We start from the raw sequence: 27,081 nt of genomic DNA, 5'->3' as shown, positions 1-27,081 counted from the left end.
GATCCTTTCCCAAACCCAAAGAGTCCAGTTTCCCATTTCCCGGACCTGATGTTAGGTAGAAATTGCCTATGGCCGGGGAGGGGAGAGACGGGGAGATCTTTCTCGTTGCCCCGCCGTTGCTGTTGCTATGGGTACCGGTCGCGGAGGGTTGGGAGGATGGAAGGGGGAGGGGAAGAATGGCACGCGGAGGTTGCCCCTGGAACCACGCAGGCGGGGGGAGCTTCGCAGCGTATTGCTAGGAGACAGTTCCTTTGAGTTCTAGAAGTCAAATCTTAAGTCATCTTTTTTTTTCCCGGCATCCCTTTCTTTCTTCTCTGCTCCGGCATCATCTCCAGCAGGAGAACTATTCTGCTTCCAGGGCGGGGAGGATTATTTATCCCTGCAATGGGCTTTGATATTGGAAGAGTAGTATCCTCCCAGCGCCAGGGGGCGATCTCTAGAGTCAGCTCCTTCTAGTCTAAAGTTTCTTCCTGACCCTCTAGCTGCCACCTCGATGCCGGACAGTGGTTGAGACCAAAAAAGGACGAAAAGATTGGGAGGAGTCGGGGTTGAAGAAAAGAGATAATTTAGGACTGAGCCAAATTCACCATCCGGTAGGGGTTTTGAAGGGTCGGTTTGGTGGAATATGTCTCTCTCTTGTTCCTCTCTAAGAATATATACTTACACAAAATTAAAATTATTTCCCAGTCTTCTTGTCTAACTTCTATTTAGTACTTTTTTCCGTTCTGAGTTTGCGAATCGTTCCTACTCTCTGTGCGCGTACCTCCTCCCCATTCTGAACTTGGTACAAGCCAGTGGAGAGAGGCGGAGGGAAGAAAAGGAAAAGGAAGCGGGACGTTGTTAAAGGGATCGAAGTGATATTTTGGCCTTCAATCTTGCGTCACCACGGACGAAAGAGCAGATTTCAGGGACCCCGGGGGCCTTCCCGCCGCACAGCTGGTGTGACGACTGGAAGAAGGGTGGAGAGGAAGGCCCTTGAACCCTCCCCGGGGCCCACAGCGAGCAGCGTAGGGGGACCTGCACCCCTGCAGGAGGAAGGCAGGCGAGGCGCCGGCGGCTGCACACTTGGACAGGCCGATGCCTGGGACTGCAGGGGGGGCTTGCACATTTGGGTCCCGGCTGGGACTGGGGCCGCGGGGTCCACTACGATCCCGGAGCTGCTGATGCGCCGGGGCAAAGGGAGGGGCTTCGGAGCTGCGGCGCCGGGGCGTCCCGGGGGGCGAGAGGTCGAGCGAGAGCCGGGAGCGCGGTAGCCGGGGGGACCAGGGCTTGCTCAGCTGGCTAGGAGGGGCCCCGCCGCGGGAGCGGCCGGGGACTGCTCCCCATCCCCCTGCGATTGGCCGGCCATCCCCGCCCCGCCGAGATGCCGGAAGAAAACATCTTTCTGTTTGTGCCCAATCTCATCGGTGAGTCCGTCGGGCACTGACCGCGAGCCCCGGCCCGGACCCCGGGGAGGTCGAGGGCGAGGGCGGAAGCCTGGCCGGGGAAGGGGATTCCTTTGGTCCGCAAGGCTTGGGTTCTGGCTCTAGTTCTGCCCCGAACTTGATGCGTGACCTTGGGCAAGTGGCTTCCCATCTCCCGGTCCTCAGGGCCCCCCACGCCCTTGTCTTTGTGGGGGTTGGCCGGGCTCTACTTCCACTGAGCCATTTTTGAAAAAAAATTCTCAGTTATTCACATCTGTTCCAGCGCTCTGAACCCTTTGTTCCCTTATCCTCAGGCTATGCCCGGATCCTCTTCGCCCTCATTTCCTTCTACTTCATGCCCAGCTGTCCATTCACAGCCTCTTCCTTCTACTTGCTAAGTGGGCTCTTGGATGCCTTCGACGGACATGCGGCCAGGGCCCTGAATCAAGGTGACTGCATGCCTAGCTTTCATTCCCCACTGCGGCCAGGAGTCCAGCGGTTACCCCCTTTCCTGGTTCCCTGCTTCCCCCACCCCTCAGACGCCTCCATTTCCTCCCTCCCCAGAGTCAGGACTTTGGTTTGTGAAGGGCTATGCTTTTGAGAGGGGTGATACCGTGTCTACTGAGGACAGAACCAGAAGGACAGTTTACCTCAGGAAGGATTTCGATTATTAGCTTTCAGGAAGAGCTCCCTGGTTGTTAGATTGTAATAAGTAGAACTAAGCGAGCAGGGTAGGTTTGGGGCGGCTCTTTCCCCGGGATCTCTCCTGTGGGTTCATTGATTAGGCAACGGCTTATTGAGATAGCTGTTCTTGGAGCCAGGGGGAGGGGTGAGATAACCTTTGGAGGGCTGTAGGTCTCTTTAGTTCTGTTTTTTTCAGAGTTTTGGATTATTTGCCTTAGGTTCAGGGCATTTCTCCGACTCTGGCTTTGATGACTGATTCTGTTTACCTTGGTTTTACCTCAGACTTTTGACTTGGTTCAGGACATAGTCAGGAGGGAGCACTGTAAGAATTTAGACTAGGAAGGGTATTTATAGACTATCTAGTCCAGTGTCCTCATTTACATATGACATTGAGGCTCAGTGATTTTCCAAAGGTCATACAGATGATAAGTAACAGCTGGGTTTCCAACCTAGAACCCTGGCTTGAAATCCAGGGCTCTTTTCACTCCTACCCTCTACCCCACCCTTTATGACTTCTAATCTTGACCCTCTCCTCTTGGATCGATATCTTAGTTGGCAGGCTGTTTCTGACTTTTAGTCTTCTCTGGGCCCAGGAGAGAATGAACACCTTTGATATTGCAGTTCCTGCACCTCTGTGGGTTTGGAGCAATGCTGGGCATGCTGACTCCAACCAAACTTCAGCCATCGGTCCATTCGCTCCCATCATTTTCATCCTGAACTACTGGTTCTCTTCTTTCCCCCATAATTTAGGGACACGGTTTGGGGCGATGCTGGACATGCTAACTGATCGATGTTCTACCATGTGTCTGCTGGTAAACCTAGCTCTGCTCTACCCTCGTGCCACCCTGCTCTTCCAGCTCAGCATGAGTCTAGATGTTGCCAGCCATTGGCTGCACCTACACAGGTTACAACCACCACTCCTTGTTGCCTGAGAAATTGTAATCTTGGGTGTGGTCCATCATTGGCTGAACCCTGCCGTAGTTACTTCCAGAGGGGCACTAGTGCTCCCTTGGGATGAGGTTGGTAGAAAGAGGAAGCCCTAGAAATAGTTAGCTGGGGAATGGGCTTCTCTTGCTTGGAGGCAAGAGACAGTACATGGGCTAGTGCCCACTCTTATCCAAAGCTATATGGGTGGTAGCTTGGGGAAGTGGGGCAGGGTGGGAAGTTGAGTGGGAGAGGTAACACATGATATTCTCATGTCTTCCCTTCCAGCTCAGTGATCCGGGGCAGTGAGAGCCACAAAACCATTGACCTAACAGGGAATCCTATCCTTCGACTTTATTATACTTCCCGGGTGAGTCCCAATCCAGGTCATACCCTGCAGTTTCCATTCTCAGTGTCCAGACAGCCTGAATTGCTACCATGTATCCGTTTCCTTTCTTTGGAGTTTTGGAACAAGTGTGTGTGTGTGTGTGTGTGTGTGTGTGTATTTGTGTGTGAGAGAGTGAGTGCTCCTTGTTCAAGTTAGAAACATGAGTTTTGCCTTCTTTTTGCAGCCAGTGCTATTCATCATGTGTGCTGGGAATGAATTTTTCTACTGTCTCCTTTACTTGCTCAATTTTTCAGAGGGACCCTCAGGTATGAACACAGAGGCAATGCTACAGGGGGCCCAGGAGGAAGGTCTGAGGACAAGATGTGGGAAGTGGGAACTGGGGGAAGAATTTTTGGGGGGTGGTGTGGTACAGATTGAATTTGATTTGATGCTGATTTCACTTTCTGAACTCATTTTCTTCCCTCCTTCTTTCCTCTTTTCTCAATCCCCTCTCGGTGCGGGACTTTTTTCCTGCCTTCTTGCAGTGGGTTCAGTGGGTCTGTTTCGAGTGGGACTCTGGGTATCTACTCCTATCGCTCTTCTCAAGTCCCTCATCAGTGTCATCCACCTGGTCACTGCTGCACGCAACATGGCCGCCCTAGATGCTGCTGACCGTGCCAAGAAGGAATAGCCCTGATGTCTTTCCTGCTTCCAGCAATCTTCTAGCCCTATTCTTCTCCACAGTGTCCTGCACCCTATCCCCCATGGTGCTGTTATGCCCTCCCCCAATGAGGCCAGCCTTTTATATAGCATAAGGCATGTCCTCCACTGCTGTTACCCCTTCACCCCCTCACCCCCAATGCTGTCAGAACCTCTTTGAGGATGTCACTGTTCTTTGTTCCCACTCCCATGTGATGTCACTTCCCTGAGATGAGGGTAGCACCTAGACATCAGATGAGGGCTCTCTTTGTGGGGGCAATGATGGAAGTCCCAGCCACAGGAGATAAGGCCATAACCTCCATGACTTGGGGCTGGCCATAGCCCAAGGGTGGCCGAACTCCTTGGGAGAAGGTGTGGAGCTACAGGGGTATGTCCTCGCACTGAGCCAGGCCAGGGGGCTGTTGTTTCAGCCCCAGGAGATGGTGTGACCCATGCCAGTTAGCATGGTACTACTGTATTTGAGGGAGGTGGTGTGGGGGCTGGTTCTCCACCAGGGGCCAAACTCCCCTTCTCTTGGCCTGGATGTCTGGAATTGGAGGAGTCTTTGCCCTGGACTTTACCCAGGAGGGAAGGAGGCTGTCTGGATCCTTCCCTGTTGGATTGTGTCTCATGATGTGTAATCTGGCCCTGAGGCCTTGATGATAAAGAAGGAAACTTCACAATCAGAGCACAGGCTCCTGTCTTCACTCCCTGGACTGTTTTCTTTTGGTGGGGATGAGGTGAATCACTTAAGGCTTAGGAACAAAGGGAGCTCGCTTCCCCTGTAGCTTCGTTTCCCTGAAACAGTGAAATGCTTTGTCTCCTGCACCACCGCCCCTCCCCCATACCTGTGGAAGGCTCTTTAGCGCATCAGCTGTCAAAATACTCTGATAAGTCTTCTGTGATTCCTCCCATCCCCTCTGGGACCCTCCCTTTCACTCTAGCATTTATTGCCCAGGTTCTACTGTCTCTTTTAATACTCTTATATTGTTGGCGATCTCCTTATGGCCTTATCTCACCTGTGGGACTGTGAGCTCCTGGGGGGCAGGATTAAGTCTATCTTCTCAATGTGTCTTCCATCGCCTTGAACCTCTAGGGGGCCTGTGTTGGTAGAAGACCCCCTTGGGATGTGGAGCCATTCACTAATCAAAGAATCCTAGCTTTGGAGCTAGGTGGGATCTTGGAGATCTTCTAGTCCAGTGCCCCCTCATTTCACACAGGAGGTGAGGCCCCACAGGGTTAAAGGGAGTGAGATTTGAACCCAAGACTTCTAACTTCAGAGCCAGTGCTCTTTCGGTTCAAATCTGCTTACTACAGTCAGGAGACCTAGCTGTGTGCCCATGGGCGAGTCACTTCACTTGTCTCTGACTGTTTTCTTCATCAGGAAAATGTCAGTAATTGTACTTCTTATGGGGGGGTGCAGGGGGATTTGGAAAAGTGGAGTGGGGTGGGACCAGATAGGATGTACAATTGGCTTGAGTGCAGCCATAGGTGGCACTAAAGAACCATCTTGACTGCAGAGTGGGCAGGATTGCCCCAACATTCAAAGCCCTGCAGTTGGGCAGAGATTTTGTTAGCTGCAGCCAGGGGAAGAGAAGGGATAGGGAAAGCTAAGAGGTTTGGGGGTAGGTGTGAAATAACAGCTTGTGTACATACAGGGGAAAAAACGCTGGATGAAGAGTTAGGTTCAAATCAGCTTCCCTGGGCCTCCATTTCTTGATGTGTAAAGTGCTTTGAGCTCGATGTCCTTACTGTCCTTTCCAGCTCCTACCTTTCAATTATAGGCACACCTACCAAAGGTTAGGCTTAAAACCCAGATAAGCTAGCTAAAGCTGACTGTATCATGAGCTGGGAGAAGCAAGCTGTGAAGGTGGAGAAAGGCAGGTGAGGTGAACCAGTTTGCTTCTGGTCAGAGCAAAAGAAAAGGCACTGGAATTTTTTTTTTTTTGTTGAGGCAATCAGGGTTAAGTGACTTGCCCAGGGTCACAAGCTAGTAAATGTCAAGCATCTGAGGTCGCATTTGAACTTGGGTCCTTCTGAGTCCAGGGGACAGTACTCTTATCCACTGTGCCACCTTGCTGCCCCTGTAATTTTGTCATCTTAAAAAATAAAAGTTTCTAAAATACCGTGTGTGCGCCAGGCTGTAGATAAGATATTGAGACCTAACTAGTATCAGGTAAATAGACACAAGGCATCTGTGGCAGAGTAGATGGCACTCTTCCTGTCCCATCTGGCAGAGTCAGGTAAGGATCCCTTTTAGCTAGAGGTCCGAGCAAGTCACGACCAAGGCAATCAGAAGCACGTCTGACATATTGTCATCTTCACCATCTCGAAACTGGGAGTCCTGGGGAAAAGGTTTGCTTCTCCTGGATCACAAAGAGATGCAGAATTAGGATATTTTAGGATTGGTTAGGATTATAGGTGTCACCCATTCAGTCCAGCCTCTTTTCATTTTTACCCCCTGAAACAAGTGTTTCTCTCTCTAGCACAGGATGGATATCAATAATCAATTGGAGAAGTCTTAAACCTGAAAGAAATCACCATCACAGAAAATCTGGCTTAGCACCTGACCTGTTTAAGGCTTTTTCTACACATTAGAAATATAAAATCCTACTCGCTACTAAAAATACCCACTTTTAGCATGAGTTGAAAAAACTGGGATTTAGTTTGCAAAGCTTGTTTTTCTTGGTGTTTTCTTTACTGTAAAAAAAATATACATATGTTATAGAGAAATAGAAATGATCCCTCCCAGGCCCCCAGCTCATAACTCTGGTTAGTTCTTTGGCTAAGAAAAGAGCATCAGAGGCCTGGACCCTCCCTCAGGGATACATTCAATATCTTGCACTCCAGCACTTTTATCATCAGCAACAGACCTCAGTAATTTTTTAGAAATGCCAAATCAAAATACATGGGGTGACACATTCCAAACCAGGTGGTCTTCTGGTTTCAGTTAGTTGCCTTTGAATGTGGTACTCTATACAGAGGCATCTTTTCTACCTTTCACTCTGCCTTAGGTGAAGAAGGCAAACAACGTACTGGGGAAAGGAGCCACACTCTGGTCCATGCTTAACTGTCAATTTCCTTTTACATAGAAGGAAACGGCTCAGAGGTGAAAGGGACTTGTCCAGGGTCACACAAATGCAAATCCAGGTCTTCTGATACCAAGTCTTGTGTTTTTTGTATTATACTTTGCTGCTTCTTTCACCCCACAAATGGAGAAAAGCAAGCTAGGCCCACCTTCAAGCAGCCTACCAAGGTTCAAGGAGAGAGCATGAGGAATTACTAGGATCCTTTCCTGGATCACAGGCATCTTGTCCTTCCCCCCCCCCCCCGAAATCCCCATGAATGAGAGAAGCAGAGAGACAAACAGAAAACAGAAATGAAACTGAAAAAAAGGTTTATTTTTCAGTGATAAACTAAGGCAGAGAAAGAAAGCCCTCTCCTTGGACCTCAGGAAGGACACTGGTCTAACTCTCCAATGGAGATGGGGGAGAAGCCCCTATTTCCCTGTGTCTTTCTTCCTCTCTGGCTCCATAGGATACCCGGGTGCCCCAAGCCCCAGAAGCCCAGTGGCTGTGCTGAAGAGATTGATGGGAGTGGAGCCATCTGTAATGAGGGTTGATTTCAGTCCAAGACCTTGGAGCAGTTTCACCTATGATAGAGAAGGAAACACAAAATTATGGAATGATGAAATGTTAGAGCTAGGAGGAACCATAGAAAATAATTCCTTTATAGAAACCTTTAAGTTTTCTGAAGTGTTTTCCTCACCACCTCCCTGAGGAAAGTCTCTGGGGCTAAGTGGAGTTAATTAACTAGCCTAGGGTCACATGGCAGGGACTTCATATACAGGTATTGTGATTCTCTTTCTACTCTACAAGTATCAGGGAACATCAAAACTGAAAGGAACCTTAGGGACTGTCTTTAGTCTAACCTCTTCATTTTACAAAGAGGTCCAAAGTCCTCCTAGAACTCCGAACTCTTCCAGCTAGACCAATGGCAATTTTTTGCCTTCCTCACCCAAAAGACACACAGCTTCTGGCCCTCAGGAAGATATCTTTCCTAACTGGGAGAGAAGAATGTTCTTGATGTTGCTGAGACCTCCCTCTACAACAGATCTCCTTGTTCTTGATCACCCCTGAGCTACCCCACCAGTCTCCTCCCTCATTTCTCCTGGCTGGCTTACCTGTAGCTCGGGCCCAGCCAGTGCAAGGTCCCGGATAGTGCCAGAGCCCAGGGCCTCTGTCATCTCCTTGAACTTTTTAACCTCTACTGCTGCCAGTTTCTCCGCCTTGTTCAGTTCCAGCTCCATCTGGGCCTTGGCATAGGTGAGCTCCTGTTCCCTGGCTTTCTGCATTCGAAGTAACTCTGCCTCCTGAAGACAGAAATGCAATCAGCCCCTCCTCACCCCCACCCCGGGCCATAAGTGACAACATGGGTGACTACCATCATCTATCGTGCCTTGCCTCGTGGTTGGCACTGCTGGAGAGTCAGACATGTCCCAGACTTCGAGGATGGATAAAAACACATGTGAAGAAAATACAGAACAAAGATAAGAAAAATGGGCATGATTGGAATCCTAGATGGTGCAGCTCAGATACACCTGCCCCAGAAAAGCAAAAAAAAAAAAAAGAGGCCTGATCTCTAGGGGTTAGTGTGTCCAGAAAGGTTTTTTATGCAGAGGATATGAATTTAGCTGAGCCTTGAAAGATGAACAGGGAGGGCCATTCCACAGCCAGCTCATTAGCACAAGCCTAGGCATGAAAAGTGGGAATGACTTTGAAGGATACAGTGACATTGTGGGAAAAGATTCTGTGTTTTCCCATCCTCCTTTCAGGTTCCTTTGTCTTCTGCTTTGGCTCAAACCAAGGAACCTTCTCTTCAGGACACCCTCTAAAGGTGCTTCCCACTCACCGTTTCTATGGCTAAGGCCTCCGCTTTCAGTTTGGCCTGGAGGACGGCTCCTTCTCCCTCAATCTGAGCGGCCTGCGCCCGGGATTCCGCCTCTGCCTTAGCAGCCCCAGTGCTTTCCACAGAAGTGCTTGGGAAGGAAAAGTTGGATGAGATCCATGAAAAGAAACATCTCCTTCCCTTCCCTACCTGACACTTCCTCCCCCTACTGACTAGCTGTTTCTTTCAATAATTCAATTCATCACTTATTAAGTGCTAGGTGATGCAACACACAGAAGCAAACAAGAACAGTAGCTGAGGGTTCAATAAACCCAGAGACCCTGCTACTGAGATGAAGGTTCACTATCTGACAAAAACTGTTGGGCAAACTGGAGTGATTTTTAATAAAACAGAATACTTCCAAACTTTTTCAATGAAAAGACGAGAGACCATGTAAAAACTTCAAAGTGCACACACAGAAATTAAGAGAAACATAAAAAGGTAAATATGAATGAACAATCATAAGGGAGTAAACAAGAATAAACTTCTTACATTCTAACGTTGGGAGATGATACATGTGTCCCTTTTGGACCCTATCATCTCCGGGGTCACAAAGAGAATCTAATTAGATGGAAGGTCTAGGAGTGGTTCTGTTAGTTCTTGATGATTTTAAAAGAAGAATGGAGAATACACAAATGGAATGGGGAAGAGAGAAAGGAAAGTTAGGCAAAATTCTGTCAGTGGGTGGGGATGACCTTTAATATTCAGTCCTATCTAAGTTGGTCAAAGGAGGGAATAATACATGCATACACGGTACATTTCACTCCCAGGGAAACAAGTGGGGAGGATGCATTAATGAGAAGGAGAGTAGATTAAGGGAAGGATTAGTCCTAAGTAAAACAAATTCTAACAAGGGATGTATAAAAAACATATACGCATATTTATGAATATTTATGTATAGTTCTCTCCTGTGGCGATGAAAATTGGAAACTGAATGGGTGCCCATCAGCTAGGGAATAGAGAAACAAGTTATGGCATACAAATGTGATTGAATACTATTGTGCTGTAAGAAACAATGAAGGGGATGGTTTCAAAGAAAACTGGGAAGATGTATATGAACTGATACAGAATAAAGCGAACAGAAACAGGAGGACAATTTGTAAAATGACAACAATATGGTAAAGACTTCTTGAAACACTTAGGAATTCTGATCGGTGTAATGACCAAACACAATTCCAGAAGATACTCATCTCCTGGTAGAGGGATAAAGGACCTGGAATGTGGGAGAGGATATGTATGTGTATGCATGTGTGTACATAGTGTATGTATAGATGTGTGTATGTCGGTGTACAAATAAAATTTCCTTCTGGACATGGACAATGCAGAAATGTTTTGTTTGACTCTGCATCTTTGTAGGAGGGGTTTTGTTTTTCTTTTGTTCTCATTTGGAGGGAAGGAGAGAAGGTAAATTTTTGCTGATAGAAAAAAATTAACCTAAAATTTTAAAAAAGACCAAAAAAAAAAAAAGGAAAGCAATTTGGAATTATGTCCCCAAAGTTACTAAACTCTGTATGCCCTTTGACCCAGCAATATCATTACTAGGCACTTCCCAATACCCCAAAGAGAACAAATAAAAAGGAAAAAGACCTATATATGTACGTACAAAATATTTTTAGCAGCTCTTCATATAGTGGCTTGATAATTTTTTTAAAAAAGTTTTAAGTGATGGGAATATTAAGATACTACACGAAGACCCTGCTCTCAAAGAACACATAACCCTACACTGGGGAATATGACATGCAAACTGGTAAGTAGGGCATATGATACAAGGCAGAATATTGTGGGGGAAAAGGAAAGAGCCAAAGCAATCCAAGAGAACTTGGGACAAGAGTGATCACTTTTAGCTAGAACCAGGGAAGGCTTCTTGGAGGAGGGAGCTTTGATGTCAGAAGATTAACATATTGAAACAAGGAAGGAATGGAGGATGGTCTGTTCAAGTACAAAGAAACAAATGAACACAAAGATCATCAAAGAGTTCAGTTTGGCCAGAACATCCCTTTTGTGAAGTAAACACTTAGGAAATAAGGCTGGAAAAGCAGGGTGGAACCAGACCCTTGGAGCGCCTTAGATATCAGACGAAAGGAGTTTTTATTTTACCCTAGAGGGAATGGAAAGCCATGAGGGTTTCTATAAGCAGAAGAGTGCATTATAAAGAGGATTTTGGCAGTCATAAGAAGGACAGATTAAAGACAGGGAGAGTCTGGAGGCAGGGAAACCAGTTAAGAGGCTATAATAATTCAGGCAAGGGCTTAACAAATCAGAGTAGTGATAGGGTAAGTGGAAATAAAAGGAAGAATGCAAGAAATGCTTGGAGAACAGAAAAGATCTAGCAATGGATTGGATGTAGGGGTAACTGGGGAAAGGGGTGCACCTTTAAGGAGGAAGAAAAAAGACTTGAAACCTTACAATGTCTCTGGTTCTTTCTTCTTCCTTCCCAAATCCCCTCCCCGCCCCCACTGCTACAGTCAATCAGTTGCCAAGTTTTGTCCATTTTCCTTTCCTGTGTGAAGGAAAATTGCACAGGGGGAGAGACTGGAGGATCAGGGTGTCAACAGAGACAGGGAGGTTGGGAGGAGAGACAGATTTGGGGGACATCTGGTGAGTTCAGTTCGGAAGATGAGTCTGAGGATGTGGTGGGACATTTCGGGTGGAGATTTTAAGCAGGCTGGATTGATGGGACTGGAGCTCAGGGCAGAGAGCCGAGCTGGGTATAAGAAATGAAAGTAACTCACAAGTCCAAAGGTTGTAGAGCAGTGGAATAAACTGTAATATCTTAATGTAGCGGAATACTGAGGTGATTAAAAAAAAAAAGGTGTGACATAAAGGACTATGGAAAGACCAATGAAGTGATACAAAGTAATGTTAGCAGAATCCAAACTCTGTACACACCAACAATGGCGTGCAAAAAAAGTTAAGGGAAATAAATGGCCAAAAGTTGGTAGGATTTGTGACAGGCCCAGAAATGGACAAAAATCTTACTTGCTGGTACTTTTGTTAATTTTTTTGGTTCTGTTTTGTCAAAAGGTCAGGGGGAGTTGTTTAAGATTTTTGCCATGTCTTTTATATATTCATTCTACTGCTTTGGTTCATGATTAAGCTTAAGTTTTCAGAATTACTGGTGACACGGAAAGCTAAGATTAACAGGAGGCTGGAAGCTGGCAGCCAGAGGGACAAAGGAGGCCTGTTTGCATTCTCTAGCCTTTCTTCTTCCTCTTTTCTCCTTGTTATTCAGTTCTGTATGACTCACTGTGATGCAATTTGGGGTTTTCTTGGTAAAGATACCAGAGTGGTTTGCCACTTCCTTCTCCAGCTCATTTTACAGATGAGGAAACTGAGGCAAACAAGGTTAAGTGACTTGCTCAGGACTGCACAGCTAGTAAGTCTCTGAGGCCAGATTTGAATTCAGGAAGAGGAGTCTTGCTGACTCCAGGCCTGGCATTCTGAGCACTATGGAGCCACTGAGCTGCCCCCTTCTCTCCTCACCTTTCAGCTTCAAGCAGCAGCAGCTCCTTTCGAGCCTTCTCAGCTTCTGCTTGGTCCAAGATCTTCTGTCGCTCCAGCCGCCCCCGAGCCTCCTGCTCCAGTCTCTGAGCCTCGTGTCTGACAGACAAGGAGATGGGAAAAGACTCTTGTGAGATAGTTTGTAGAGGAAGAATGGGAGCCAGGCAGGGTAAGGGACAAGGGCATTGTGGGGGAGGAAGGAAACTGGCATTTATTATTAAGCACCTACTATGAGCTATGTTCTTTACAAATATTGTCTTCACAACAACTCTGGGAGGTACGTGCTACTATATTCCCATCTGACAGTTAAGGAAACTGAGGCAGAGGTCAAGTGACTTGCCCAAGGTCCCACATAAATGTCTGAGGCTGGATTTGAATTCAGGTCCTCTTGACTCCATTACACTACCTAGCTGCTTCTAGGAAGCCTCTAGATGGTAAGTACCCAGGGATCTCAATACATAAGACTGGGGAACTGGGAGGTGGAGCGGGTGTGGGAAAAGCCATCTGCTCTGCTCACTTGGCTGCAGCCTCCTGGGAATTGGTGGTGATTTCAATGGCCAGCTGGACGCTTCGCTGCAGAGCATCCCGGGTCCGCTGGTCCACGGGTTCTACAGACTGGACATCCACACTACTGACCACCAGCCCGTTCTGGGGAAAGACAGCTCGGTCCCGGGGCTGAGGCATGGCGGCCTCCCCCGGGCCCTTCTGTTGGGTTCCCTCAAAACCAAAGACAGACATCCGGATGATGCGAGCTGAATTCTTATGGAAGTCATCAAAGGTGACTGAGGCCACAGCCCCCCGCACCCGGGAGGCAATGGCTTTGCAGGCATCACCCACAAAGTCCGGGACAGAGAAGAGTCGAGCAGCTTCCTGGGGGTCACTGCGGTCTCCCAGTTCAAAGTGCCTATAGCAAGAGAAAGGGAGAAAGGGGTCCCATCTCCAGGACCAGGGCTCTATCGATTGTACCACCAAGCTGCCTATAAATAAATATAATCTCTTTTGTATGGCTTTTAAAGTCCTTCACAACCTGGTCTGAATCTACCTGTCTGGTTTCATTACACATTGTTCTCATTCTTAGATGCTATGGTTCAAACTGACCTTGCTGTTCCTCATCCACAGCACTGATCTCCCACCTCTGTGCCTTTGCCATCTGCAATCTCCGTGCCTGGAATGCCTTCCCCTTGCTCACCTCTCTGCTTCACAGACTCCCTCATTTCCATCAAGACTCAAGTACAACCTCCTACACAAAGCCTTTCACAATGCTCCCTTACTCTAAATGCTAGTGCCCCTCCTTCCTAAACCACCTCTTCTAAAAGAACATGAGCTCTTTGGGAGAAGGGACGGTTTCATTTTTGTCACTGTATTCTCAGCACCTAAGAGTATGGCTCTCCATGTTCTGTGCTCACATTAGTCTGACTCTTGACGATTTCCTAGGGACTTCCCTTTGTTCACTTGGGGGCTAGGGGTGGGTTAACCTCCCCCCCACCTCCGTCTACATAGCTGGAGCTGGTCCTGGGAGGGCCCGTGAGTCCATGGTAATCTTTAGTTACCAGTTGTAAGCCAGCTGTAGTTGTAGCCGGGCATGGTCTGCTGTTTCGATGGTGATGACGTCAGTAAAGAAATCTGGCCCCAGCAGCAGGCAGAGTGTCCGGCGGGCATGGGGGCGCTTGGGCCGGCCAGCTGAGAGGGACAACACTGTGAACTGTTCCTCAGGGCCCAGGCACACCAGCTCTGGCCCAAACACAACCCTGTGGAAGGTACGAGGAGTCAGCTGAATGGAGAGATGTCATTCACAGCCCCTGATCCCAGGAGTGATGGCAGAAACCACCTAACTTTCTACCCAGGGTAGGACAGTCTTCTCCCCATGTTTCTCCTCACCGTGCTTTCTTTTCTCTGTAGTCATAGACCTGAACAGCTGCATTGTGGGGAACTCGGTAGCTCACCACTCGAGTCTTATCTCTGGGGGGGAGGGGACCACCCTTTCTTGGTTCCCCCATTGCACCCCTGTCTGCCAGTGGGTCCTGCCCCGTGCTCAGCAATTCTTCCACCCCAGGTGGCAGCTCCTTCTCCCACAGCTCTTCGTCTTGGGTCAGCATATAGGTTCTACCAACAACAGCCCGGACCTAGAGAAGAGACTAGACTAAAGAAGACATTCTCCAAAAACAGCAGGGATAAGGAAATAAAAGAATCAAGAGCTTTATCGTACATTGCTCCCTATATCCAAGAACACGATCGTATCTAACCTTTTTACCTCCCCCAGTACCCAGCAGTGTTAGGTGCTAGTAGGCATTCAATAAACATGTACTGAATTGCATTAAAAAAAAACAAAACAAAAACCTCTGGGTTTGAGTCCCTGCTTTGCTGCTAACTCATTAAGTGATTTTGGGCAAGTTTCTTCCTTCCTCTGGGCTTCAGTTTCCTCCCGTACAGAGGAAACTAAGGGAGGATAAGGTGAAAACTAGGCAATTTCTGAGGTCCCCTTCAGCTCTAAGGCCGAGGCTCCTGACATCTGAAAGGCCAGCCCTTGACAACTGAGATCCTATTCAACTTTTTTTTTTCTTTTTTTCGAGAAGGGAAGGCAGGGCAATTGGGTTAAGTGACTTGCCCAAGGTCACACAGCTGGTAAGTATATCAAGTCTCTGAGGCCAGATCTGAACTCAGGTCCTCCTGACTCCAGGGCAGGTGCTCTGCTCACCTACTCAACTTTTAAAGCTCAGTTCAAATGCTTTGTTTTCCATTAAGCCTTCTCCAATTTCCATCCCATCTGTCATAATCTTCCCCCTGCCCATCCCTAATCCTCACATAGCACTGTGCATTCATTTCTCTGAACAAATGTTGAATGAATTGAGTTCAATAAAGATCCGCTATGCAGAACATTGGGCTAGGTCCCAGAAGAGGCATCAGGTTAAATAAGATACAGTGCCTGACCTCGTGAAGCTTACAGTCTGGCCATTTTAATTTTCTTAGGTGGCTGGTAGTAAGCTGGTTCTCAAGGCAATTCCAAAAGAACAGTGTACCCCCCAAAAAATAATGGATTTTTTTCTGAGATGGTGTCTCCTTATCTCACCCAGGCTGTAGTATAACAGCCACTAAGGGCCTGACCCCACCATTGAATGGAAATTTTGATCTGCTCCATTTTTCCAACAAGGGTTAGTTCACACCTCCTTGAATAGCTTAAGCCGATGGCCCCTGACTCTTGGGGGCTCACAATGTTGATTTAGAACTTAGTGTCAACCCCTGATCAACTTTAGACCTGGTAGAACTCAAAACTCCGAAACCTAAACAATCTGCTGGCCTCAGCCTCAGCCTCTCGCTGTAGCAGGGACCACCGTGTTGTTCACCATCACACGTGACCATGGATTATTTTACCTTACAGTTGTCTGGGAGCATGTCTGGGAAACATACAAACTTCAATCTTAGGCCTAGCTCATTTGAGCCAGCTTCTAAGGGATTCCAGTCCTTCTTTAAAACCAGCTCTAGAGGACTTTTGTCTTAAGCACTAGGATTTCTGAAAACCTCTTGCTCTTTCTAAATCTTCCCAGACCAATGAACCACTGCTAGATGGTACTGAGCCCTCCCCTCAGGCCCTAAGCCTGGGAGCTACTGCATCAAGATCTCCTTTAGCATTGTTTATTTAGTCACAAGGACTAGCTCATTCAGTCTTGTAGGTATTTCCCCTCTTTTTCCTACCCTCATCAGCCCTCCGCAGCTGACCACAGGAGCAGGTTGCCCAGAGTATATTTCCAAAGCAAAAGGGAATATGCAAATTTATAAATGATATACCACGAGAAAGATGGGGAGATTTTTAGAAGACACAATTTTCCCTTCTGGGACCTTAAGGAGATGGATATGGTGTTTTAGTTGTGGAGAGGGTCATAAGACAAAGATAGGGGAAACCCGAGTCAGTCTGGGACTGTGCTGTTTATATATTCACATACTTTAACTTTTATTAGAAACCAGAAAAAAAATTAGGGCAAGGTCTGGCAGAATCATTTGATGAGAAGGCCACTGACTGGGACTTTTGATTTACTTTATCCTGGGCTCCAGGCATTTTCTCTGGCTGTCCCCCTCCTGTGTGGAATGTTCTTCCTCCTCATTTCTGCCTCCTGGCTGTCTTCAAGTCTCAGCTAATATCCCACTATAGGAAGCTCTGTATGGCCAATTCCCAGTCCTTACTTCCAATGACTTCCTTCTGTTGATTACTTCCCATTTAACCTGTACACAGCTTGTCTGTACGTGGCTGTTTGCATGTCATCACCTCCATTTGATTGTGAGGTTCCCCAGTGTGCTGGCCATTGCCTCTTTGTAACCCCAGGGCTTAGCACAGTGCCTCCTATGTAGCAGGTGCTTAATAAGTGTTCATTGTATTAGACTGGAGTTTTGTCACTTATTAGCCATCTGACTTATTGACTGACTGAGGGAAGGTTACACTTTTTCATTCTGGGCTTCTGTTTCATCATCTAAAAAAAAATGAGGGGTTTGGTGGAGAAGTGAGGTACGGGGCCAGAAAAGGGAGATCAAGTGTTTCCATAGCAGCTTGGAGGTCGGCGTGGGGTTCTATAGCTCCACAGCCCATTCTGTGGCAGGCCTCATGAGGTTTTAATTCAGGTGACTGAGGCCATTTCAGATCAATCAAGGCAGCACAATGGGGAGAGTGCCAGACTTGGAGTCAGGAAGATCTGTGTTCAAATCCAGCCTCAGACACTCTGTGATTTAACCTGTCTGCCTCAGTTTCCTCATCTGCAAGATGCACAGGGTTGTTGTCAGGACCCAACGAGACAGCACATGTAAAGTTTTTCAGGAACGTTAAAGGGCTACATAAGTAAATGAACTTTAAAGGACTATATAAATCCTAGCTATTATTACTATTCTTCAACTGCAGGTCTGGGTTTGGAAGCGAGTCCTACCCTGGGCTCCAGGCTCACCTTGCCAGTCTTGACGTCTCTCACATAGATGCCCTCGTTCTCGTCCAGAGGGATGGCCTGTCGTCGCTCTAGGACTTCTACTTTGGCTGGGGGGACATATTCCAGGGGCCCCCGAATCAGCCAGCGGTCTCCTGCCCGCCTTTTCTCACCCCGCTCCCCGTCATCTCCTTCCTCCAGGGCCTGTAGGGCCCTCAGGAGCAGCCCTTCATCTTCTGACAGCACAAATACCTCCTGGATCCCTTCCTCCAACCTCTCTCCAGGATGAAGGAAGAAGGATTTCTCCCCCTGTCAGGAAAAGACACAGAGTCAGGGAATGAACAACTCTTCCTGAACTGTTCACACCTCCTGTACGTACCCCAACCCTGCCAGCCCCTTCACCTTCACCACACGCTTGTGTCCCAGCTGGTTCTTGCCGTCGGGCCCCACTGGGTCCAGGATCACACAGTAGTTCCGTGGACCCAGGGTAGTGACGTTCACAATTCCCAGCACCTCCTCGTAAACGTCAGGCACGTGGGCTTCTGCGTCTGCCTGGGTGACCAGCCACTCTTCTCCTGTATGGTGGAGTTGGCCTCTCACATCCAGGAAGTTCTGCAGGGCCCGGAGGTGCAGCGCTATCTGTGGAGAGGGGAGATGGAAGCTAGAAGGACCTTTGGCCTCTAAAAAAATCAAAAAGGATGTGATCTCCCACTCAATGACCAAGAGTCACCACAGTAGTGCTGCCCTTTACAATAGCTAAGGTTTGCTGCTAGCACTTTGCACGTTAGCTCATCTGAGCCTCACAACAATCCTGACCATCAACTCCCCAACTGGTCCTTTCTTACCCTTCCTGACCCTGATATGATCTCTGACCCTTTACCCCTGACCACTTCCTCCCTGATCCAAGTGGCTTAGGAAAACTATACTGATATTGAAAGGTCTTCCATTTATCCTAATTCCAGGGTGACTCCCCAACACCTGCAAGGCAGGTTAGAATGAGGTTAAATTATTCTTGTGCCACAGATCCCTTTGGGAGCCTGGTAAAGCCTGTGGACCCCTTCTCAGAACAGGGTTTTTAAATGCATAAAATAAAATGAATAAGATTACAAAGGAAACCAAGGCTGCTGAAATATCATTACCAAAATTAAAAAAAATTCAGAGACCCCAGGGTTAAGAATCACCGGGCAAGAGATTCTTGAAAAGAGGGTTGAATCCCATCTTTCAGTGAACTTAGAATGATCATTACTTGTTATCTCCTGTGACATTCCCTTATCCATCCCCTCCACTCCCAAACCACACTGCCTGTAGTAGTCTCCCCACCCAGTTTCCTTTAGTCTTTGTGGGGTCCCTCTCATTCCCCCAGAGCTTATGTACCTTGTCTGTGAGGACCACAGCATTGACCACATCCAGAACTTCTTCAAACACACCTGGGAGGTAAGCCCCCACTGAGCGTACCAACCATTCTTCCCCTAAGCAAGGAGGGAAAGGGTCATGTTAAAGGCTTAGAAACTTGGCAAAACCCTGAAAAGACCATCTCACTGGGTACTGGTCATGAATGCCCCTCCTCATAACAGAGAGAGGGGGTGCAAGGACTGAGAGGCTACCTATCTCTAGTCTCAAAAACCTAACAAAATTCTAGCTGATGAATTTCACTCCTTATTATTCATTTCTCTTGCCTTCTGACCTCAGCAATGCTTTTGTTATTTTATACATCTTTCAGTTTCCTTCAGATACTTTGGCTTTTTTTTTTTTTTTTTACTTCAAACAACTATTTCTCCATGTAGGGCCTCTACCATGTTCCTGAGGCTTCTTTGAAAGAACCGGGCATCCACGGCTTCTTCCAACCTTCCTCCTTCCCCCCAACCCTTCCCTTTATAAACGTATCTACCCTTATCCTCGTTCTCCCCACTCCAGATCATGCTTTTCTCCCTGCTTCACCCCCAACTCACCTGCCTCTAGGCCTTCTCTCTCCCCTTACCTGTCACCCTCTCTTTGCCATCCCGGTCCTGACATTCCTTCCGGGCTCGGAGTCGAAGAGCCTGGTTGCGTCGGATCACTGTGGCCTGGATCGTCTCCACCACTTCTACCTCCTTCTGGGGGATGTATGTGCCTAGGAGGTTGGCACGGAAAGTGTGGGAAATGCTTTATTATAATGTTCAGAAAACTCACCATCAAATTGTTTAGGTCTAACTTTATGTGATTAGAGATGGTCTGAACCTAGAATGTCACCCTGACCTCAGTAATTTCCAGGGAATGCCATAGGTGGCTATAAGGAATTCTGAGTTCCTCTCAGGTCCTGGATCCTAGATAAAGTAAACCTTCCAGAGCCTGGAGGATAGGGAGCCACACCCTTTCCTGCACACATACTCTCTCTCTCTCTCCCCTATACCAAATGACCGAATAAATTTCTTTCTAAAACTATTTCAGAGTTTGGGGTTTGTTTTCATGACTGACAAAATAAAGGAAAGGGAAAGAACAGGAAGGTCAGGAGAGGTAAGTGATCAGGGATCCTTTTTACCCTACCCAGGGTGAAACTTCCACAATGGGGTCAAGTCCTACATCAGGGGTGCGGAACCTGCGGCCTCGAAGCCACATGTGGCCCTCTAGGTCCTCAAGCACAGCCCTTTGACTAAATCCAAACTTTACAGAACAAATCCCCTTAATAAAAGGATTTGTTCTGTAAAACTTGGGCCTTGCCCAAGGACCTAGAGGGCCACATGTGGCCTCAAAGCCACAGGTTTCTTACCCCTGTCCTACAGAGTCAATGACCATTAGGGAGACAAAAGCCTTACCAGGCCCTTCAAACAGCCACTCATCTCCTGCTATTCTTCTGTCTCCATTTTCATCTTCAAAGTCAAGCAAGGCCTTAAGGTGCAGTGCTGTATTGGGCAGGACCACCTGCAGTGGGGTTATGTCCTAGCAGAGAGGAAGAGAAATCCATGCTCCATCTCTGGGACCCTCAGAATTAGGGCTCTCAAAGATCTGGAGAGGAGGACCTGAAATTCAAGGTGGGATCCCAAGGTGGGATCCCAATTACAGGACTGGGTAATCAAGCTCTGCCATATACCAAGAGGGCTGAAAAGGGACTCTTAGCAGCAACCCTTCTTTCTATATCTTTAGGTCTGGTTTTCCCCAAACTATCAGTGGAGAATTTTGTGTATTTTGTGAATCAAAGAGTGGAAAACCCTTTCCTAGGCATAAGTAGTAAATGCCCAAGTATCACACTATTGTGTGGTGTAGTACACAGAGCACTGGACTGGAATCCCAAGCTCAGGGTCTGAGTCCTGGCTCTTCCAATTAATAGCTTTGTACAACCTTGGATATGTTGCTTAATCCCTCTGAGCTCAAGCCTCCTCCTCTATAAAAAGAGGGTAATTAAGACTCTTGGTCTAGATTAAAAGCTGGCTGGTGAAATGATGGGAATCGTGGGAGGGAGTGATGGTGCCACCTTAGCATTTAGTTATCACTAGGATAACACAGGAATACTGACACATTTTGTCATGCCCTTTAATTTTACAAGAACATATTTCTTTTCTTCCCCACTTGGTAGTTTATTTTTTCCAATTACATGTAAAGATAGTTTTCAACATTTATTTGTATAAGATTTTGAGTTCCAAGTTTTTTTTCTCCCTCCCTCCCTCCCACCCCTACCTCCTTCCCAAGACAGCAAGCAATCTGATATAGGCTATACATGTACAATCACATTAAACATTTCCACATTAGTCATGTTGTGAAAGAAGAATCACAACAAAAAGGAAAAACCATGAGAAAGGAAAAAAAAGAGAAATAGTATGCTTCAATCTGCATTCAGACCCCACAGTTCTTTATCTGGATGTGGATAGCATTTTCCATCATGAGTCTTTTGGAGTTGTCTCAGGTCATTGTATTGCTGAGAAGAGCTAAGTCTATCGAAATTGATCATCAGACATACTGCTGTTACCGTATACAATGTTCTCCTGGTTCTGCTCACTCTATTCTGCATCAGTTCATGCAAATCTTTCCAGGTTTTTCTGAAATCTGCCTGCTCATCATTTCTATAAGAACATATTTCAAAGGGTTCAGAGGAAGAATAGGATCCCACAGCCTGAAATTCTTAAGGAAAAGTAGGTTAACAAAGGATTGAAGGGAGAGGGGAGAAAAAGGCAGGCACCTCTCCAGAATGAATTCTGCTGGTGAATATAAATGATTCCCATGAGTAAGAAAAATGTGTTAATGAGAGACCAAATGGTTATGTAGAGACATCACTGATAAACTCTGAATCTGGAAAAGCAAATGAGCAAAGTAACTGAGAAAATACAAAAATGTATCCTGAATCTGTAAGAATGCCAAGCCTTGAAAGAGCTGAGACTTGCAACAAAAAGTAATGACAGTAAAATGGGGTTTTAAAAACAAAGATAAAAGCAACAGGAAAAAAAGCAGGCAGAAGACCACTCCTCAAGGTGGATATGACAATGACAAAGGCTAAAAGAAGGCAGAATTACTCCATTTTGGCTTTTTTTCCCCTCTACCAAGAAGAACGACCTTTGGACTGGGAAAGGTTAAACAAAAATGGTTAACAGGCAATTGAAACAAAAGTCAAGAGATGAAGTGGTAAGACAGATTATGGCTGCTTTCAATTATGGTCAAGCCACTTTGCCAAGGTGAACTCTATCCCAGAATCCTGAAAGAACTTGCATATGCAATTAAAAAATTACCAATGGCAGTTAAGCAGAGTCATGAGTAATAGGAGGAAGTATTATTAGAGACATTCAAATGTTCTAATTAAAAAAAAAAAGAATGGAAGAAGGCAGATTCTCAAATTTTAAGCTAGTAAGTTTATTCTTGACAAAATTTTTAAATGGGTGGTTTTTGGATCCTGAGAAAGAAAACTAGTAATTACTATGAGCCAGTATGGGTTCACTAAGAACAAATAATTCTGGATGGTTTCTTTTTTTTTAAGTTATCAGATTCAGAAAATATCATAGACAAATTTCAGCAGGGCACTAGTAAAAATCTCTCACAATGTTGTTGAGAACAAGACAGACAGATGTGAAAAATAAGTTGGCAGTTAGGGAGATTTAGAACTAGGTAAAAGACTGGAAGTAAATAATAAAAAATAGCAATACCAACCTGGAAGGAGCTAGCTAGCTAGAGCTGTCTAGCAGAAAGCTCTCTATTGGGTGCTGTCCTTAGTGTTTGGGAAACAGGCAGATCCCATGAGGAAGAATGACTGTACCTCATGAGAGAATAGAGATCCACGGATATCAGAACAGGTAGAAGAGTGGGCCAAATTTAATAAGTTTTTTTCTATCCTATTAAATTTAAAGTCGAACATTTTAGTTGAAAAACAAATAAAAAATTTTATGAGTACAAAACTGGGACGTACGGGTAGACAAAAATTCTCAGGGAAAGGACCAGAGGTTGTTAAAGTATTTTATGAGCTCTATGTGGGTCAAATGTATTATGCAGCAAGTCAAGTCAACAAGCATTTATTAAGCCCTCATTATGTACCAGGCACTATGTTAAGCACTAGGGGTACAAATGGTTGGTTGCTTGAAGAGGACCAAAATGACATCACTATGTTGGGGTCAAGATGTGACGGACTGTGGTTGATTACACCAACCCAAGCTTGGAAGGCAGAAATAGTCCATGTGAACATTTGAAACAGAGATGTCTCTAAATTTGCACATCTCATGTTTCCCGTGAGCTACAGAAATTCTCCTTTGCTCACAGAGCACGGTGTCTTCTTTGATTCGGGCGTGCCAAGCTGGGTAGTCCTCTGTCAGTGTCTGCCATCGATTCCAAAGTTCTTCAAATAGACCTTGAGAGCGTCCTTGTGCTGTTTCTTCTGACCTCCATGTGAGCGCTTGCCTTGTGTGAGTTCTCTGTAAAATAGTGTTTTAGGCAAATGTGCATTTGGCATTCAAAAAAACCGTAGCCAGCCCATTGGAGTTGCGCTCTCTGCCGTAGAGTTTAAATGCTTGGCAGTTCAGCTGGAAAAAGGACCTCAGTGTCTGCTATCTTATCTTGCCAGGTTATCTTAAGAATCTTTCTAAGATAATTCAAATGGAAGCAATTCAGTTTCCTGGCATGGCTCTGGTATACTGTCCAGGTTTCACAGACATACAACAGTAAGGTCAGCACAGTAGCTCTATAGACCTTCTGTTTGGTAGGTAGCCTAGTACCTCTTCTCTCTCATACTTTCCTTTGAAGCTTCCCAAACACGTGGCTAGCTCTGGCAATACATCCATCAACCTCATCATCCATGTGTGCATGCCTTGAAAGTATACTGCCAAGGTGAGTGAATTTATCCACAACATTAAAAATTTCTGTTTTCTGTAACCGATGGTTCCATGTATGACTTGTGTGATGCTGGCTGGTAGAAGACCTCTGTTAATTGTTAGGCCAAAATTAGCACAAGCAGCAGGAAATCGATCCGTACTTTGCTGCATCTCAGCCTCAGAGACTGCATTGAGTGCACCATCATCTGTGAACAAAAAGCTGCACACCATACAAGTCTATTGACTAGATTAGTTTAGATTTCGAAACCTACGCCAGCTTCACCACTCTCCCCATCACTGCAGCCACTCCAGAAAAATGCATATCCACTTCTGACTTTGGTAAACTAGCCTTCATTTGCCAGCCTTATTTCACTCAGGACTGCTATCTGGATACAATATCTGCTGGGTTCTCTTGCACCAAGAACTGTTTGTTTTTTAGGTTTACTGGATTTTGTGTTGTCCATAAGTGTGTGCACATTCCATGTACCAATAGAGAATGGAATTATCTTTGAAAAAGCTGTTGCACTTTTTTGTGTTTTGACTGCAGGGTGGGATAGTGTAGGGGCCAAAAATGTACAATCTACAATAAAAGAAACTGAGGCAGAGCTCTGAGCCAATTGTTGTGTTTGTCCTTCGTTCTCCAAGAAGACCATGACACCAGGGAAATGACGACATGATTTGCAGCTGACTTTGATTTGAGTGATGGAGGGCAGCCTCACTTTCTCCTCCAAAGCTATCTAGGTCCAGTGGCCAGATATTCATCAGGACAACTGGAGAGGGCCCAGGATGCATTGGGAGACCCTGGCCCTTTTAGACTAAGATCTTTTCAGGTGCTCACTGTGAGTGAGGTAAGGCCCATTCAGTGAATAGGCCTCTTTAAGAAGTTAATCAAGGGATGGCCCCTTTAATCTTTGAGCCAAAAGAACCTACCTTCCTACCCCATCCCCCTTAATGAATAGGACCTCCAATCTTCCTCACCACCTGAGATGCCCCCTTCTTCCAGGGCTTTAGTTTTATAGTGCTTGATACCCAGAAGATACAGATGAGGCAAAGTAAAATACAGTCTTGCTGGTTGATAGACTTATATCTTGATCTTCCAGGAGAACCTTCAGTTCAAGCCTACAAATCAATGACCAGTAGAAGATTCCAAAAATGGGCAGAGCTGATTGCCATTCACTGGCCCCATATCAGCCATAGAGAGTTGTAGGCAGCTTCAGCAACTTGAAGACAGGGTCACCTGTTGGTCAAGTGCCCATAGGTCTGTCTCTTCCCACAAAGGAATAAGGTAGAGGGGTAATCAAAAATAGCTGGGGGACCTTCCATATCATTGAGTCATCTCCACCATGCTGGGCTTGGTTACTTACTCAGCAGAAAGAAAGGGTGGAGGTTCTCTAGTTATCTGCCTATGATTAAGGAAGTGAACTTTATAACAAGAAATTGAACTTAAAACGTCATAAAGTTTCAGGGCCTATTATAAGAAAGAATCTATCTTACCTTATCTAATCCCCAAATAAAAATATGTAAATATGTACTAATACTATTGGATCATGCTGACTAAATGTATATTAATGGATAAGTATAACAGAAATAATCACTACCCTTATGGAATCATATCAAACTGAATAATGCTCATTGAAAATAAGCTAGGGGTCTAAACAAAACAGGGTCTAAGTCAGTCATTTCCCACAGTAGCCACCTCCCACATTAAGCAGACCAGGGTTAGGTTAGGTGAAGCAGGTAATTTTTAGGGCACCTTTTCTAGCCCCTTCCTCATGCCAGGAGTTGAGCAGTGTGGTCTTTAAAAAAGGCTGTTCAGATAGCCAGCAGGCTGCCGAATCCCACTGCTTCAAGAAGAGGACCCTAAGCCCTCGGCCCCCTGTGTGCAGGGTGTGACTATACTCCTAGTGTATCCTCACTTGCCTATCAACATTGGACTTTGAGGTAGGTAAAAATGGGAAAATGGTATGGGCAATGTCTTTTGACTTGCACATAACCGGATTTAAGGGAGGTAAAGTTGTGCAAAGTTGTCAGCCTCGCTCTCTTTTCCAGAGTCACTGAATTCCAGTGGTGAGTCAAGATGACCGGTGACAGCCTAAAGTGCAGTAGATGCCTGTGGCATCTTCAGTGTCTTGCCATGCTCTAAGCGCTCCACAGCACCTGCTTCAGCCACCTTCATGGATGTTGGAACAAATTGTTCTCATCTGAACATTCCACTTGGGGAAGTCTTCACATGCCTGGGTTAGACACCCCCCTAAATCACCAAGGCATTTAAGGCCCCCCAGTTACCCTCAACCTGGTTTAGTCCATCTGCTGAAACTGTTTACTGGGATGTGGCTGCTGCACATGCTACAGCCTCCTGGAGCCACAATTAAGAGCTGGGCGGCAGGTGAACACCTAAGGTGGAAAGCAGCACTCACACCAGAGGTACTAGTCTTCTCTGAACACCTGTACACCCCAGGGATACAAATATAAGCAGAAAGAAATATATTCCTTGCCTTCAAGGATCTTACATACTAATGAAAGACAACACATGTAAAGAAATTAAAAAGGAGGGGATAAGGGGAGGGAAAGCAGGGAAGGAAAGACAGTAGAGAAAATCTGGATAGCCAGGAATGGAGCCCAGTGAGGAATGAAGGCATGGATGGCCTGGGTGCCTTCCTTAAAATGGAGGTGCCTGGAGGAACCAGACAATCAGAAGGGGCCATGGGAAAGAATGAAATTCTAGGGTGGGAATACTGCTGTGGTGTGATAGAGAAAGTTCAGAGAGTCAGGAGTGGAGCCTGGAGAAGAATGCCTGAGGTGCAGCAGGAGATAGTACCTGCAGCTCAGCAGAAAGACTGGGGCTGGATATATAGCTGGGAATCTTCTGCACAGAGATGCTAATTGAACCCTGTGAGATCATGATATTAGTAAGATAGTAACAATGGGTCCTAGGACAGAGGGGGATACCCATGGAGACGACACTAAAGACTAGCAAAAGAGCCTGAGAAAGAGTGGCTGTACAGATAGGAGAACCAGGAAAATATCCAAAAACTTAATGCTGTCTTAGCCTACCTTAATAGAAGTGAACTGTCTATGACTAGGGAAGCGATAGTCTCCCTGTAATCTGAATTGGTCAGACCACGTTTGAAACACTAAATTCAGTTCTGGGTAACACATTTTAGGACATGCATAAACTGGAGGACATCCAGAGAAGGGCAACCAAGATAGTAAAAGTATTGGAGACCATGCCAAATTAGGAGCAGCTGAAAGAACTGGGAATGTTTAGCCTTAGGAAAGGAGAGAACAACTGTGAAAGATTTAATTCTGGTTAATACAATGACTAATCACAATCCTAGAGGACTTATGATGAAGCACAGTAGGTACCTCCTGACAGGTGATAACCTTATCATCTGGTGTAGAATGAGACATACATTTTTGGACATGTCCAATAT

General features: G+C 46.2%; 2 protein-coding genes across 3 annotated transcripts in view; one reads left to right on the top strand and one right to left on the bottom strand.

The window, feature by feature from the left end:
- The first annotated feature begins 803 nt into the window (after positions 1-803).
- CDIPT (CDP-diacylglycerol--inositol 3-phosphatidyltransferase) lies at positions 804-4,726 on the top strand. The gene is made up of 6 exons (XM_036738680.1): positions 804-1,406; positions 1,718-1,852; positions 2,838-2,991; positions 3,300-3,381; positions 3,584-3,665; positions 3,885-4,726. Exons 1-6 carry the CDS (start codon positions 1,364-1,366, stop codon positions 4,028-4,030), a joined length of 642 nt encoding a protein of 213 aa, XP_036594575.1. The 5' UTR covers positions 804-1,363; the 3' UTR covers positions 4,031-4,726.
- A 2,692-nt stretch (positions 4,727-7,418) lies between these two features.
- LOC118831269 (major vault protein) overlaps positions 7,419-27,081 on the bottom strand; it is a 32,611-nt gene continuing 12,948 nt past the window's right edge. For both annotated transcript variants that reach the window (XM_036738514.1, XM_036738515.1), the window contains exons 4-15: positions 20,180-20,303; positions 19,366-19,497; positions 18,762-18,856; positions 17,790-18,026; positions 17,412-17,696; positions 14,365-14,609; positions 14,037-14,234; positions 13,004-13,390; positions 12,469-12,585; positions 8,950-9,076; positions 8,222-8,410; positions 7,419-7,690 (exon numbers count right to left, since the gene is read on the bottom strand). In XM_036738514.1, coding sequence (XP_036594409.1) covers positions 7,538-7,690; positions 8,222-8,410; positions 8,950-9,076; positions 12,469-12,585; positions 13,004-13,390; positions 14,037-14,234; positions 14,365-14,609; positions 17,412-17,696; positions 17,790-18,026; positions 18,762-18,856; positions 19,366-19,497; positions 20,180-20,303 — 2,289 coding nt within the window. In that variant the 3' untranslated portion in view covers positions 7,419-7,537. The remainder of the gene's footprint in view (positions 7,691-8,221; positions 8,411-8,949; positions 9,077-12,468; positions 12,586-13,003; positions 13,391-14,036; positions 14,235-14,364; positions 14,610-17,411; positions 17,697-17,789; positions 18,027-18,761; positions 18,857-19,365; positions 19,498-20,179; positions 20,304-27,081) is intronic.

The sequence above is a fragment of the Trichosurus vulpecula genome, chromosome 9, assembly GCF_011100635.1.
Source record: "Trichosurus vulpecula isolate mTriVul1 chromosome 9, mTriVul1.pri, whole genome shotgun sequence".
In the NCBI taxonomy this organism is placed as follows: Eukaryota; Metazoa; Chordata; class Mammalia; order Diprotodontia; family Phalangeridae; genus Trichosurus; species Trichosurus vulpecula.
This window is presented reverse-complemented; position numbering and strand designations above follow the sequence as displayed.